Here is a 14,609-nt window from a genome sequence, read left to right as displayed (position 1 = left end):
ACCATTCCATGATTAACAGAATGTGTCTTGCCCCAATGTTTGGCAAGCATGTTACAGCAGCTTCCCAAAATCCTGTATTTTGTGTTTCCAGAGAGGAGCTGTGGTTGTTGCTCATTTTTGCATGGCCACCTTCATTCCTGACCCTTTGCTTCAAGGCCTGTTAAGCATGACAATCTATAGTCCTTTCTTTAGCACAATGTTATTTATGGATTTATTCAGAGCTGGTATAGCACAGTGGGGAAGAGAGCCTGGCTGGGAGTCCATAGTCTGCGAGTTCAAATCCCCGCTCGTATCTCCTGGGTGTCAAGGGCCAGCTAAAGATCACCCCACAATGAGTGGCTCAGGGGTTATGTGCCCTGCCACCTGTGCAGCCATGGGCAAGCTGCAGAGTCCCAAGGAGCCCAGTTGCGGACAAGGAAGGGGCTGGCTTGTGCAGCTGTGGCAAGCTGAGCAGGCCCTCGACAGCTGAGGAGGACTAGCCTTAGAGGGAGGCACTGGGAAACCCCCTCTGAACACTGCTCACCATGAAATCCCTATTCATAGAGTCGCCATAAGTCAGGATCACTTGAAGGCAGTGCATTTCCATTTCACAGCATTTTTATACCACCCATTAAAATCTTGCAGAGCATACAGATTTTCTTTAAAAATCCCATAAAATACAGCATGGGGGGGAAATCAGAAAAAAATATTGAAAAATAAATTGTCAGGTAAATATGTGTGTTTGCATGTGCATATGTGTGTAGTACTCTAGCACACATAGGAGTTCCAGCCCATGAATTTATGGATTTATTTACAGCATTTGTATGCCACCCATTAAGAAAAAGCTTGCTGGGCACACAGTTGTTGTTTTTTAAAAAAACTCCATAAAACACAGCATGGACATAAAATCAGAAACAAATTAAATTTCTTGCAAAATCATGCCACACATCTATTGAGACGTTAAGGGGAATAGGCAGACCAAAGGCTCTTTATGTTGTTTGCAAAATTTTATTTCATTTAGAAATCAGCCTAACATATTCCTTCATCATCTGTAGGTGTAAAGCAGATGTGGGGAACCTTGCGCCCACCAGACATTGTGAACTATAATTTGCATCATCCTTGGTCATTGGTCATGCTAGCTGGGGCTGATGGGAGCTGTAGTTTAGCAACAGTTGAAGGACCAAAGGTTTCCCGCACCTGCTCTAAAGTTATGGACTTCATGACAAATGTCTGTCAGTAATTGCTTTCTTTACTTGTGTCTGTTGATGTCCTCCTAATTTGTGTTTCCTTTATATAATGTCTCATGTGATACCTGAAGGCTGAAAGATAGAAATATTTACTATTTGTTGTTGTTATATCCCTTCAAGTTGATTACAACTTATAGTGACCCTATGAATCAGTGACCTCCAAAAGCATCTCTTATAAACCACCCTGTTCAGATCTTGTAAGTTCAAGTCCGTGGCTTCCTTTATGGAATCAATCCATCTCTTGTTTGGCCTTCCTCTTTTCCTACTCCCTTCTATTTTTCCCAGCATTATGGTCTTTTCTAGTGAATCATGTCTTCTCGTGATGTGTCCAAAGTATGATAACCTCAGTTTATTTTAGCTTCTAGTGATAGTTCTGTTTTAATTTGTTCTGACACCCAATCATTTGTCTTTTTCGCAGTCCATGGTATCCGCAAAACTCCAACACCACATTTCAAATGAGTTGATTTTTCTCTTATCCACTTTTTTCACTGTCCAACTTTCACATTCATACAGAGATTGGGAATACCGTGGTCTGAATTATCCTGACTTTAGTGTTCAGTGATACATCTTTGCATTTGAGGACCTTTTCTAGTTCTCTCATAGCTGCCCTTCCCAGACCTAGCCTTCTTCTGATTTCTTGACTATTGTCTCCATTTTGGTTAATGACTGTGCCAAGGTATTGATAATCCTTGACAAGTTCAATGTCCTCATTGTCAACTTTAAAGCTACATAAATCTTCTGTTATAATTACTTTAGTCTTCTTGACGTTCAGCTGTAGTCCTGCTTTTGTGCTTTCCTCTTTAACTTTCAACAGCATTCGTTTCAAATCATTACTGGTTTCTGCTAGTAGTATGGTATCGTCTGCGTACCTTAAATTATTGATATTTCTCCCTCCAATTTTCACACCTCCTTCATCTTGGTCTAATCCCTCTTTCTGTATGATATGATCTGCATATAGATTAAGAAATTGGGTGACAAAATACACCCATCTCACACCCTTTCCAATTGGGAACCAATCGGTTTCTCCATATTCTGTCCTTGCAGTAGCCTCTTGTCCAGAGTATAGAATGCACATCAGGACAATCATATGCTGTGGCACCCCCATTTCTTTTAAAGCATTCCATAGTTTTTCATGATCTACACATTGAAAGGCTTTGCTGTAATCTATAAAGCACAGGGTGATTTTCTTTCTTGCTCTGTTCCATTATCCAACGTATGTTTGTGATATGATCTCTGGTGCCTCTTCCCTTTCTAAATCCAGCTTGGACGTCTGGTCTTGCTCCATATATGGCAAGAGCGTTTGTTGTAGAATCTTGAGCAGTACTTTACTTGCATGGGATAAGGCAATAGTTTGATATTTACTGCATTCCCTGGGATCCCCTTTCTTTGGAATTGGGATGTATATGGAATGCTTCCAGTCTGTAGGCCATTGTTTAGTTTTCCATATTTGTTGACAAATTTTTGTCAAAATTTGGACAGATCCAATCTCAGTAGCTTGTAGTAACTCTGTTGGTATGCCATCTGTTCCTGGTGATTTGTTTCTTCCAAGTATTTTAAGAGCAGCTTTCACTTCACAGTCACATGTCCATTGTAGCCACCCACATCCCCCCCCCAATTTATTATTGGGACAATTTCTACACCACTTAATTACAATAATCTCTGAGCAGCGTACAATAAACTCAATAAAATCCAAATAAAAATCAGTTAAAATGACTGATTTTATATCTGATTTTGACAGGAGGGCCCAAAGGACTGCAGGACATATTATTTGGTGGAACATCTCACTAGTGTAATAAAGCTTGTTGGGAAAGTGTTGCATATCTAGAAATATGAAATACGCTGGGATAAATTATAAGATTTGCAGCTTTCGTTGTTACTAGTTGAACTAAATTTCAGGATGCTGCAATGGATTAAAATATTGATGAATGCAGCATTAAGCACCAAGACATCTACCTGAGTTTCATCATGGGATTTTCACTGAAAGAGGGTATATTTGTAATTGTTTTAAATTTAAACATTTTTTAAAGCTTTTTCCCCCCAACCCACCAGTTTTACTTGCTTGCGGAATCAGGAATGCAGCTTGAGAATGTTTCTGAGATGGTGGGTGTATGACTTCTTATCCTCAGACATTTAAATTGTTTCCACAAGCTGAGAATCAAGAATAACTCAGTCATTAACTACGGCAGGTTCTTCACAGGTAGCGTTGCTATTTCTTAATAGTACCTTATTATATTTCACAGGTAGGTACAGCATCTATGCCTTTCTCCAACATGGAGATCAAATGATAAGGAAACAGTGGGCAATGGGTTATTCCCCCTTACCACTACTACGGCTGCTTCCAGATGACCTGTTATTGAGCATTCATTCTGATTTGTTTGCAGGGAAATTAAGCAATGTTGGCTAGATTTCCACCTAGCAGAAAGATACCAAACACACAGTTATAAGATGGTGGATACTTGGCTCAGCAATACTACATGCATGAAGGATCTTGGAATTGCTGTTGATTATAAGCTGAATATGAGCTAACAGTGCGATGTTACTGCAAAAAAGGCAAATATTTTATTTTAGGCTGCATCAACAGAAGTATAGTTTCCAAATCATGTGAAGTACTATTCCCCTCTATTCAGCACTGGTTAGGCCTCATCTAGCGCATTGTGTCCAGTTCTGGACACCGCACTTTAAGAAGGATGCAGGCAAACTGGAACAGGTTCAGAGGGCAACAGGGATTATCAGGAGACTGGAAACAAAGCCCTATGAGGAAAGACAGAAAGAACTGGGCATGTTTAGCCTTGAGAAGAGAAGAATAAGGGGAGATATGTTAGCACTCTTCAAGAACTTGAAAGGTTGTCACACAAAGGAGGGCCAGTATCTATTCTCAATTGTCCCAGAGTGAAGGACATGGAATAATTACAGTTACAGGAAACCAGATTTCAGTTGAGTATCAGGAAAAATCTAACTGTTAAGAGCGGTACGACAATGGAACCAATGACCTAGGGAGGCAGTGGGCTCTCCAGTACTGGGGGCATTCAAGGGGCAGCTGGACAGCCACCTGCCTGGTATACTTTGATTTGTATTCCTGCATTCAGCAGGGGGTTGGACTCAGTGGCCTTAGAGGCCCCTTCCAACTCTGCTGTTTTATTTAATGCACATTAATTCTGATTTGTTTGTGGCAAAGCAAGTGCTTTTCTAGTGCATTTTTCTTATCACAAAAAGTCCAATCTTTGGGGGAAGTGGATTTGTTGTGCAAGACCTCCTAATCAACTATAATTGTGCTCATTTGCCTTTATGTAGTTGAATCCCACCTGCAAATAGCATAATCTGGAAGTGCCCCTTGACTCAGCAATTATTCCACCAAAAAGTTATAGCTAGACGGCAATCATTCCACCATCTGCCAACAAGGAAGGTGTGTATGTGTGTGTGTGGGTCAACCCTAAATCACCTCTTCAGATTCTCAAAACTTATAACTCTATTGATTTAAGAGAACCTTTTATATCCCAAATTCCTTTTGCTTCCATTCATAGTTATTTTTCTTCCTTATGTGTCTGTCAATTCAATTTACCAAATATGTTACTTTTGTGTAAAACAGTCTCTTCTTTGTCAATTGTAGGATTTGATATTTTAAAATTATTTTTAAAATACTACTGAAATTAGGATTTTTACTCTCATTGTGGGCGTTTGTGACTGGCAGAAAAAACCCTGCATTAACTCAGTGGGGGTGGAGCAGGGGACAGCAGGATAAACTGCATTTGTCTACAGTGGATGTGTTCTCCGCAGGGCCTGCAATAATGCCTCTCCACCACAAATATAATCAGTACTCCCATAAAAAACAATTTAAAATCCGCGAGATCTCAACATGCCAAATACAGGAAGTGGTTGTGTAAATCAATGCACCACACACCAAGAAAGCAATTATTTGGGTGACACCAAACAGCCACTGAAGTTGATAATTAGATACCATCTTAGCTACACTTTGTGCTAAAAAGGCCATTGCTTTCCATGCAATGCTATTGACTAAGCTGCTATGATGTCATGAGCTTATATACAAACTTATAATAAGTATGAATCTTTATGCACTTTATAACTGCAATGGAGAAAAGTGTCAGCAATATAAATTTTTAAGAATGTAGGCCAGGAGTAAGAAACCTCAGGCTTGGAGGCCAAAGGCTCTTTATCTTGCCCTCGAAACTTTCCCAAGGCCACACTCTTCTTTGACTGGAACATACCCTTGAACTCTGATAATGCGTTACTTGCCTGTGTCATGGGCCCCCTTGGAGCATTCCTGCAGTGATGAAGAAGAGGAGGCCTGGGATCCTGGGGCTCAGTGGGATGTAGCAGGCGGGGCCTGAAAGAAGGCTTCAGCCCTTTTTGACAGTGACAGTTCCACCCCTGTAGTTCCGGTTTCAACTCAAGAAATGCTGTCTGACAATGAGCTAGCCCCTTCCCCTCCCTTGTTGCCAGAGCCATGGCTGCTCACGCCTACTCACGAGGAGGATCAGAGGCTCAACCAGAGGCAGTGTCCAAGGAGGATCTCAATTAAGTACTACCTCCGCCAAGGATGTGCAGGCAGAAGCACAGGGCTCACAAGTGGCGCCAGTTTTTCAACCTGTTCATAGGAGAGCCAGATTGCCAGCCCAGTCCCATTCAGCGAAAGCCTCCCCACACAAATAGAACGCCCGCCCTGAGCCTATTAAAAGGGTTTCAAGGGGTGTGTCTAATTGCTGCAACATCTTAGCTTGAGTAGCCATGCCTACATATACTGTGTAGAGATGCAGAGTTCTGTGTAATCTGTAAACTGATCTATGAAAGGTGTGCAGAAACTAGCATGCTATTGGAAAGGTAAGTTACATATTTTTGTTCCACCCACCTGACATGTGGCCCTCAGAAGGTTGTCTAGAAGGAAATGTAGCCCTTGGGCTGAAAAATGTTTCTCACCCCACAGCTGGCCTCTCAAATACAAATGACTTGGAACTAGAACTATTTATCATGCATAGACAATCCTTCCCCTCTCAGTGGTCATTCCACAGAGCACTTTGCACAAACACTCTTGGCCCATCGGGTATCTATTAGCAGTCACTTTCTTGTGATGATTCACATGAAATCCATTCTTGCAAAAGGGTTCAATAAAATACCGCCACACATACAAATATATAGCGTGTACTGCCACATTTTAAGTGTGACAAGCAAGGCAGAACAGTCCAGACCCTCCTGCAGTTCGTTTACTTCCGGGAAAGCAAAGTGCAAGGTTGTGCCACTGAGGCAGAAAAACATATAACATGAAGGCTGGACTACATATTACATTACCCATGTGTTTTTTTAAAAAAGAAAAAAGCTTGCTTAAATTGCCCACTTCTGTTTTGAAGAAAAAGCAGTCACAGGTCTGGAATGTGCTCCTGAACCAGATTGCATGCACGGCTTGTGCAGCATCCACACGTCATTTTCTGCCTTTCCATTGACTGCTGAGGAGTCAATTCAGTTGCACCTGCATTTTTGGTGGTGAAAGTGACACTGAGCTCTGTGGGTGGAACCAGTGAATGGACGGAGTTAGGATACAGGTAGGGATGAAGCATCTATTACACATTTTGGTTCTCTCTGTATCTCATTTTTCCAATCTTTAATTCGGTTCTCCACATTTCTGCAGCAATTTCCAATTAAAAAAAATCATCATGAAAATTCTCCAGCATCTTAGTGCAATTTTGTCCTAATAAACACATTTTTGTAGGCAGTTTGGCTAATGTACACATTTTTGCAAGCAATTTTCACTAATATAGTGCATTTTTGTTATTTTCGCTAATATATTTATTTTTATTTCCCCTAAAATATGCATTTTTGTAAACATTTTTGGTTGGAGAAGTGCATCACAAAATTTGAGTAAGTGCAAATTTCAAAGGATGGGTGTGTTCTCATATTGTTTCGGAAAGTGCACATTTGATAGGTTTGTCTTTAAATGTGAATTGAACAGAATTTCTCCCCCATTCTTGGATACAGCATAACACTATTTGTCTCTCCCCTCACCCCCAACATCCTCATTCCCTGCTCTTGACATGCCCCCTTTTTGTCCTCTATACTGGTGTAACTTCCACCAACTTAACCTTCCACCAACAGGGCTTTCCCTCAACCAGTAAACATAGATATGCCGGGGAAAGTAATTTACAGTAGGGCCCCGCTTTACAGCACTTCGCTTTACGGTGCATCGCTAATACAGCGGTCTCAATTAGACTCAATTAGACTAAAGCCCCACTCATACGGCGCTTGTTCCGTTTTTACCGTGGTTTTCGGGCGTTGCATGCCATTCTATTCAATGAGTTCCGCTTTACAGCGGTTTTTGCTTTACAGCGGGGGTCCGGAACGTAACCCACCATATGAGTGGGGCCCTACTCTATCTGGAATTAAGGCCAGCAAATAGAGCAATCTAACTCCCCCCCCAGTCCACCATACTCAAGGGGGCTTGGATGAAGTGAAGGTGTCCCCCAAGGGTGGGGGGCTGGGGGCTCCTATCCACCCAACATTTTTCTGCCCCCTAACTTTTTTTTACAAAAAAAGATTACAGAAAAAAAACATTCTGCCCCCCCCTCCCAACTTTTAGGCTGGTTACAGGCCTAGCTAGCCCTGCCCTGATCAGCTAGCGGGGAGCTCCTCCATCAGCAGTTTGTTTATTTATTTATTGCTTATTTATATTATTTATTTATTCCATTTATATCACCCCCTTCCTCCCAGCAGGAGCCCAGGGCAGCAAACAAAAGCACTAAAAACACTTTGAAACATCATAAAAACAGACTTTAAAATACATTAAAGCAGTTGCCAGCGGCAGCATTTTGTGGGGAGCTAGTTCCGCTGCATCCTGAGCCAGCTCTGCTGTTGTCATGTGATGGCAACAGGCCCGATTTGGGCCTCTTCACTGGCAACCCTAGCTGGGAGAGACTCCTGCCTTAAACCCGGGAGAGCCGCTGCCGGTCAGTGTAGACAATACTGAGCTACGTGGACCAACGTCCTGACTCAGCAGGTGGCTTTCTATGTCCCCAGTGACGTGACCCCCTCCAACTCTGCTCCTGTCAAAGTGGACTCTGGCCCCCTGGGGCTTGAGATTCCCTTGCATTGGTCATGAAAGCGCCCCAGAGTCCCCCACTGTTTACTAGCCTCAAGGGACGCTGCTCTCCCTGTGCGTTATCTGCCATTCCAGCACACAAGCCGTTGGGCCTTCTGCGGGGGAGTGTGTGTGCAGCCTGGCCCCTTCCTCTCCAGGTGCAATTTAATACACCTGCAAATATGAGCAGTGAGCAAGTCTCTGGGCAACAACTACTGCAGAGCAACAGTCACGGTTCCACATGTGCGCCATTCACACATGCGCCACCCCGTGTATGTGTAACATCCCGTCTACCTCGGCCTCAGTTTCCCTCCCCATCGCCCTGTGCTGCGGGCAGGGGCCTGTCTTCATGTTCTACCCCCACCCGGCCGAGCAGACCCTCGAGCTTCACACGCGCCTGCACACACGGGCCGAGCACCGTGTCCAGCTGAGGAGGGGGAGGTCGCGCGTGACGCGAGCGCTTCGACACCGCAGGGGCCTCGCCGGCATTGGCGCCGCGCCCTACGAGGCGCGCGTCCTCGGCACCGCCCGCAGGTGCTCCGCATTGCCACCGGGACGTGCTGCGAGCCGGGGCGGAGAGGGGCGCTCCTCTGCCTTCGCGGCCCCCGGACACGTGTGCGTGAAGGAGGCAGCGCTCCCGCCGGCGGGGGCGCCCCGTCTCCGCGGATCCGCCTTTGCGCCGGAGATGCTGAGCTGAGAGCGGCGCTTCCCTCGGCCAGGCAGGCAGCGGCAACAGCAGCAGCAGCAGGGTTCGCCCTCTCCGCAGCATCCAGAGGCCCGGCGGGTCCCCCTCTTCGGAACCGAGCCGGGCAGGGCCGGGACCGGCACAAGGCGGCAGTCGCCGGGCGGGGAGATCATGGCCAACCACCGCAAGGAGCGGAACAGCTGGGGTAGGTCGCCGCCGCCCGGGCCAGCTGGCTGCAGCCTTCCCGGGAGCGAAGGCTCAGGGCTTCTTCCTCCAGCCGGGATGCGGGCCCGGGAAGACAGAGGCTGGCACCGCGGCTACTTTGCGCAGGGCTGGCCCGGCGGCCTTCCCGCCCTGTCCCCGGAGACGCCACTCGGCGCAGTAGCTGGGCAGGGCTGGAGGGCGGCGGGGGTCGCCGGCGGGCCACGCCCCTGGCTGCGCCCTAATGGGCGCGAGGAGGCAGCTCTGGCCCTCCTCCCTCCGGTCCGCGCGCCCCCAGTCCGCCCCGGGAGTTGCCCGCCTCCTGTCGCCCCAGGGGCACAGCTGCCGCTGGCCGGCTGCCGGAGCGGAGAAACAATGGTGCCGCGGGGTGCGGCGCAGAGCCGGGGGTGAGGGGAGGAGCGCGACTCTCTCTCTTCCCCCTCCCCGTCGCTTCTCAGAAGTAAGCACTGAATTGGGAGGCGGTGGGGTGGACGGGTTTGCAGTGCAAAAAGAAAAAGATGCCTGTGCCGACCAGGGGCTTCGTGGGCATTCCCTGAAGGCCCTAGATGCAGAATAGTTGCCCATTAGCACTTCTTTGTGCCCCCCCCTTAAGTATGTGGCGGTTGCTTTTGCTGGAGTGGGTGTTTTGTGGTCCTTTTTAGATCATGATTTTGAGTCATAGCCCGCCCCCCTCCTCCTACAAAAGGAAAAAGCAAATTCTGATTTGGAGTAGGAAGCAGTCTTTCGGGTCATGCAGAGTTCTTCTTCAGGCTTAGAGGTGTAGTGCAGGGTGCTTATGTGTGGGATAATGTGCATCTTGAATTCACTAGTCTGAATTCAGCAGGGTGTGGTATTTGCCTGTATTTACTAGGAGGTTGAGTCAGTGCGAGTCGATTACTGATGTGTATGTTTCATTTACTGCATTTGAGAATCGCACAACTCTTGTTAAATTTGACGCAAAACTGGGAGGGACGTCTCGAGAGTGGAGGCTAAAACTCAAAAGTGGCCTTGGAAGAGTAGAAGAAGCAAAATGAAATCCAGCAGGGGCCAGCCAAAGTTCTATATTGGGAGGAGGGGCATGGGGGGAACCAAATGTGATTGGGGATACCTGGCTTGGCATTAGCGCGTGTGAAAGGGATCTTGGGGTTGTAGTCGGTCACAAGTTGAACATGAGTCAGCAGCAAAAAGCAAGAGAAACAAATGCAATTTAAGGCTGCATGAACAGAACCTTTGTTTCCTGCAGGGAACAGTATCGCACTAGTCAGACCTCATCTAGAGGATTTCCGTCAAAGATCTGTGGCCCGCCAGATGATGTCGGACTCCCAACTCCCGTCAGTCCCAGCCGCCATGGCTAGTGAGTCAGGGACGATGGGAGCTGAAGTCCCAACATCAGAAGGCACCAGGTTAGAATCATAGAGTCATAGAATAATACAGTTGGAAGGGACCTATAAGGCCATCAAGTCCAACCCCATGCTCAGTGCAGGAATCCAGATCAAAGCATTCCCCATGCCTGGTTTGGAGCCCAGGAATGAATTGGTAGTCTGTGCTGCTGGAATAATGGAGGGGGGGGTCACACTTCCGCACTTTCACTGGCAACTTTTAACCCTGCCTTGGCTGCCCACTGCGCCCAGGCATATTTAAAACCGAAGCATGGACTCTTTCCCCTTGCATGCTTAGGACATATACACCTGTTTAGGTGAGATTCCAACCCAGATTAATGATAGTGACTACTGAGCTAGGAGATGGTTGTAAACTCAGGATTTATTAATCCTGATTAAAATGGGGCGGGGGCTGTTTGGTCATGTGGCACTGGAGGGGACAGTTTATCTGGAATATATCTAGTCTGTGGAATTCTGTTTTTGGAATAGGAAGTAAGGAGGGAGTCACTAAAAAGGAGGGGCGGCACCCAATTATTGAAACTCTTTCTTGGGGCTTTCTTTACCTTCTTCCTTTCCAGAATGAGGGAGGGGAAGGGAAGGAACCGTCAAGGTGAGAAGAGGGGTGGGGGGCAGAAGGAAGGAGAAGGCCACTGTGGTGCTTACCAGCTGGAACAGACATGCATTCTGTCTCTCTCTCCCTCTCCCACCAGCCCAAGGATTTACCAGACAGGCTGCTAGGCAAGAATCTCAGATAGCAAATCCCCAGTTCTGAATAAGAGACCCTCCCCCTGGATAACAGGGTCAGGGGAGTTGCTGAAGACTTTATTAAAATGTTGCACGACTCTCCGGTCTAATTCACTGCAGACTGAATTTGCAAACACCCTAAATAATTAAAAACAGGAGCAGACTGTGGTACAGGCGGGCCCCGCTTATACGGCAGGTTCCATTCTGGACCCCCTCTGTAAAGCGGACATCACCGTAAAGCGGAACCCCATTGAGTATAATGGGGCACGTTGCACGAAAATGTTGCAAAAGCGCAAAATCGGCTTTAAAACGGGGAATGAAAGCTGCCGCATTAGCGGAACGCCGGGAAGCGGGGCCCTACTGTACAGATCATGAACTGGTAATATCGAAAATCAGTAAACCTAAAGAACAAAGCAATCATAATGCCAAAATACAATTTAAATCACATTCCAGAAGAATAAGGATCAACTAAGGAACAGATTTGAGGCTTTAAACCTAGCAGACAGAGAACCAAAAGAACTATGCATTGAAGTCAGAGACATTATCAGGGAAGAATGCAAAAAGACAATACCTCTTGTTAAAAAAAGAAAGTCCTCAACGGATGACTGAAGAAACTCTTAAAATGGTTAAAGAGAGAAGGAAAGCAAAAGCAAAAGGAGATAGAAACACGGTCAGAACCCTAAATGCAACTATACAACAACTAGTACGTAGGGACAAAGAGAACTATTACAGTAGTTACTCATGCTGGTCATTGACCATAACAATAAAGATTATTATTGTTATAATAGTTACTGTATAGAAATAGAAGAGAACAACAAAAAGGGAAGAACAAGAGCCCTATTCCAAAAGATTAGAGAAATGAAAGGGACATTCAAACCAAGAGTAGGGATGTTGAATAATCAACAGGGGAACACACAGACCAAGATGAAATAAAAGGAAGATGGAAGCAATACACTGAAGAACTCTATAAAAGACATGCAAGGATGACAGATTCTTTCACGGAGGAACCATATGATGAAGAACCAGAAATTTTAGAATGTGAGGTAAAAGCTGCTCTTAAAATACTTGGAAGAAACAAATCACCAGGAACAGATGGCATACCAATAGAGTTGCTACAAGCTACTGAGACTGAATATGTCCAAGTTTTGACAAAAATTTGTCAAGAAATATGGAAAAGAAAACAATGGCCCAGGGACTGGAAGCGTTTAATATGCATCCTAATTCCAAAGAAAGCGGATCCATGGAATGCAGTAATTATCAAACTATTGCCTTAATATCTCATACAAGTAAAGTAATGCTCAAGATTCTACAACAAAGGCTCTTACCATATATGGAGCAAGAAATGCCAGACATCCAAGCTGGATTTAGAAAGGGAAGAGGCACCAGAGATCATATCGCAAGCATACGCTGGATAATAAGCAAGGAATGTCAGAAGAAAATCACCCTGTGCTTTATAGATTATAGCAAAGCCTTTGACTGTGTAGATCATGAAAAACTATGGAATGCTTTAAAAGAAATGGGGGTGCCACAGCATCTGATTGTCCTGATACGCAACCTGTACTCTGTACAGGAGGCTACTGTAAGGACAATATGGAGAAACCGATTGGTTCCCAATTGGAAAGGGTGTGAGATGGGTGTATTTTATCACCCTATTTATTTAATCTATATGCAGATTAAAGTGGAGCTTTTTCAAATTGTCAGAGGGCTATTACATTCTAGCCCTAGGGACATGATAGAATCATCCGAAGCACGCTGTAATGAATTTGCTAGGCACTTCCAGGATAACGTCTCTTGCATCCGTTAGGACTTGGACTCCAATGTTTTAGCAGTTGAATCAAATGAGGTATCCAGAGCACAGCCTGGTCGTGATTTTTTGGATGAGTTTCAGTTGGTGCAGCTTGAGGATGTTGACAAGGTGCTTGGACGGGTGCGAGCAACCACTTCTGTGTTGGATCCTTGCCCCTCTTGGCTAATAAAAGCCAGCAGGGATAGCACTGCCAGTTGGGCCAGGGAAGTGATTAATGCCTCACTGCGTGAGGGAGTGGTCCCTGGCTGCCTGAAGGCGGCAGTTGAGAGACCACTTTTGAAGAAATCTTCCCTGGACCCAGAAAACCTTAACAATTACAGGCCAGTAGCAAACGTTCCATTCTTGGGCAAGGTCCTCGAACGAGTGGTTGCGGACCAGCTCCAGACACTCTTGGATGAGACCGATTATCTGGATCCATTTCAATTGGGTTTCAGGCCTGGTTTTGGCACGGAGACGGCCTTGGTCGCCCTGTATGATGACCTTTGTCGGGAGAAAGACAGGGGGAGTGTAACTCTGTTGGTTCTCCTTGACCTCTCAGCGGCTTTCGATACCATCGACCATGGTATTCTTCTGGGGAGACTTGCGGATTTGGGAATTGGAGGTACTGCTTGGCAGTGGTTCTGCTCCTACCTGGCGGGTTGTCTCCAGAAGGTAGTGCTTGGGGAGCATCGCTTGGCACCCTGGGCTCTCCAATATGGAGTTCTGCAGGGGTCAGTTCTGTCCCCCATGCTCTTTAACATCTATATGAAGCCGCTGGGTGCCGTCATCAGGAGTTTTGGAGTGCGTTGCCACCAGTATGCTGATGACATGCAGCTCTTCTTCTCCTTTTCATCTTGTTCAGGTGAGGCTATCAAGGTGCTGAACCGATGTCTGGCTGCGATAATGGACTGGATGAGAGTGAATAAACTGAAGCTCAATCCAGACATGACTGAGACGCTGTTAATAGCTGGTTCTTCTGACCAGATGGTGGATGTTCAACCTGTTCTGGATGGGGTTGCACTACCCCTGAAGGAGCAGGTTCGTAGCTTGGGAGTTCTTTTAGAACCATCCCTGTCACTTGAGGCACAGGTAGCCTCGGTGGCACAGAGTGCTTTCTACCAACTTCGGCTGGTGGCCCAGCTGCGCCCCTATCTGGACAGGGAAAACCTTGCTTCAGTTGTTCATGCTCTGGTAACCTCTAAATTAGACTACTGCAATGCACTCTACGTGGGGCTGCCCTTGAAGACGGTTCGGAAACTACAGCTCGTGCAGAATGCAGCAGCCAGACTGATAACTGGGACCAGGCGGTCCGAACATATAACACCGATTCTGGCCTGCTTGCACTGGTTGCCTATATGTTTCCGGGCTCGATTCAAGGTGCTGGTTTTAACCTATAAAGCCTTGCACGGCACGGGGCCTCAATACCTGATGGAACGTCTCTCCCGATACAAACCTACCCGTACACTCCGCTCAACATCGAAGGCCCTCCTCCGGGTGCCTACTCAGA

At 46.1% G+C, this 14,609-nt stretch overlaps 1 protein-coding gene across 2 annotated transcripts in view; it reads left to right on the top strand.

Moving 5' to 3' along the window:
- Nucleotides 1–8,840: 8,840 nt before the first annotated feature.
- Nucleotides 8,841–14,609, top strand: part of ATL1 (atlastin GTPase 1) — a 50,721-nt gene continuing 44,952 nt past the window's right edge. The window contains exon 1 of one of the 2 annotated variants that reach the window (XM_061612573.1): nucleotides 8,841–9,197. In XM_061612573.1, coding sequence (XP_061468557.1) covers nucleotides 9,164–9,197 — 34 coding nt within the window. In that variant the 5' untranslated portion in view covers nucleotides 8,841–9,163. The remainder of the gene's footprint in view (nucleotides 9,198–14,609) is intronic. The other variant, XM_061612574.1, reaches the window with a different exon arrangement.

Source organism: Rhineura floridana, chromosome 2 (genome assembly GCF_030035675.1).
Source record: "Rhineura floridana isolate rRhiFlo1 chromosome 2, rRhiFlo1.hap2, whole genome shotgun sequence".
NCBI classification, from domain to species: Eukaryota; Metazoa; Chordata; class Lepidosauria; order Squamata; family Rhineuridae; genus Rhineura; species Rhineura floridana.
The sequence above is the reverse complement of the archived record's forward strand: the minus strand, read 5'-3'. Positions and strand labels throughout refer to the sequence as shown.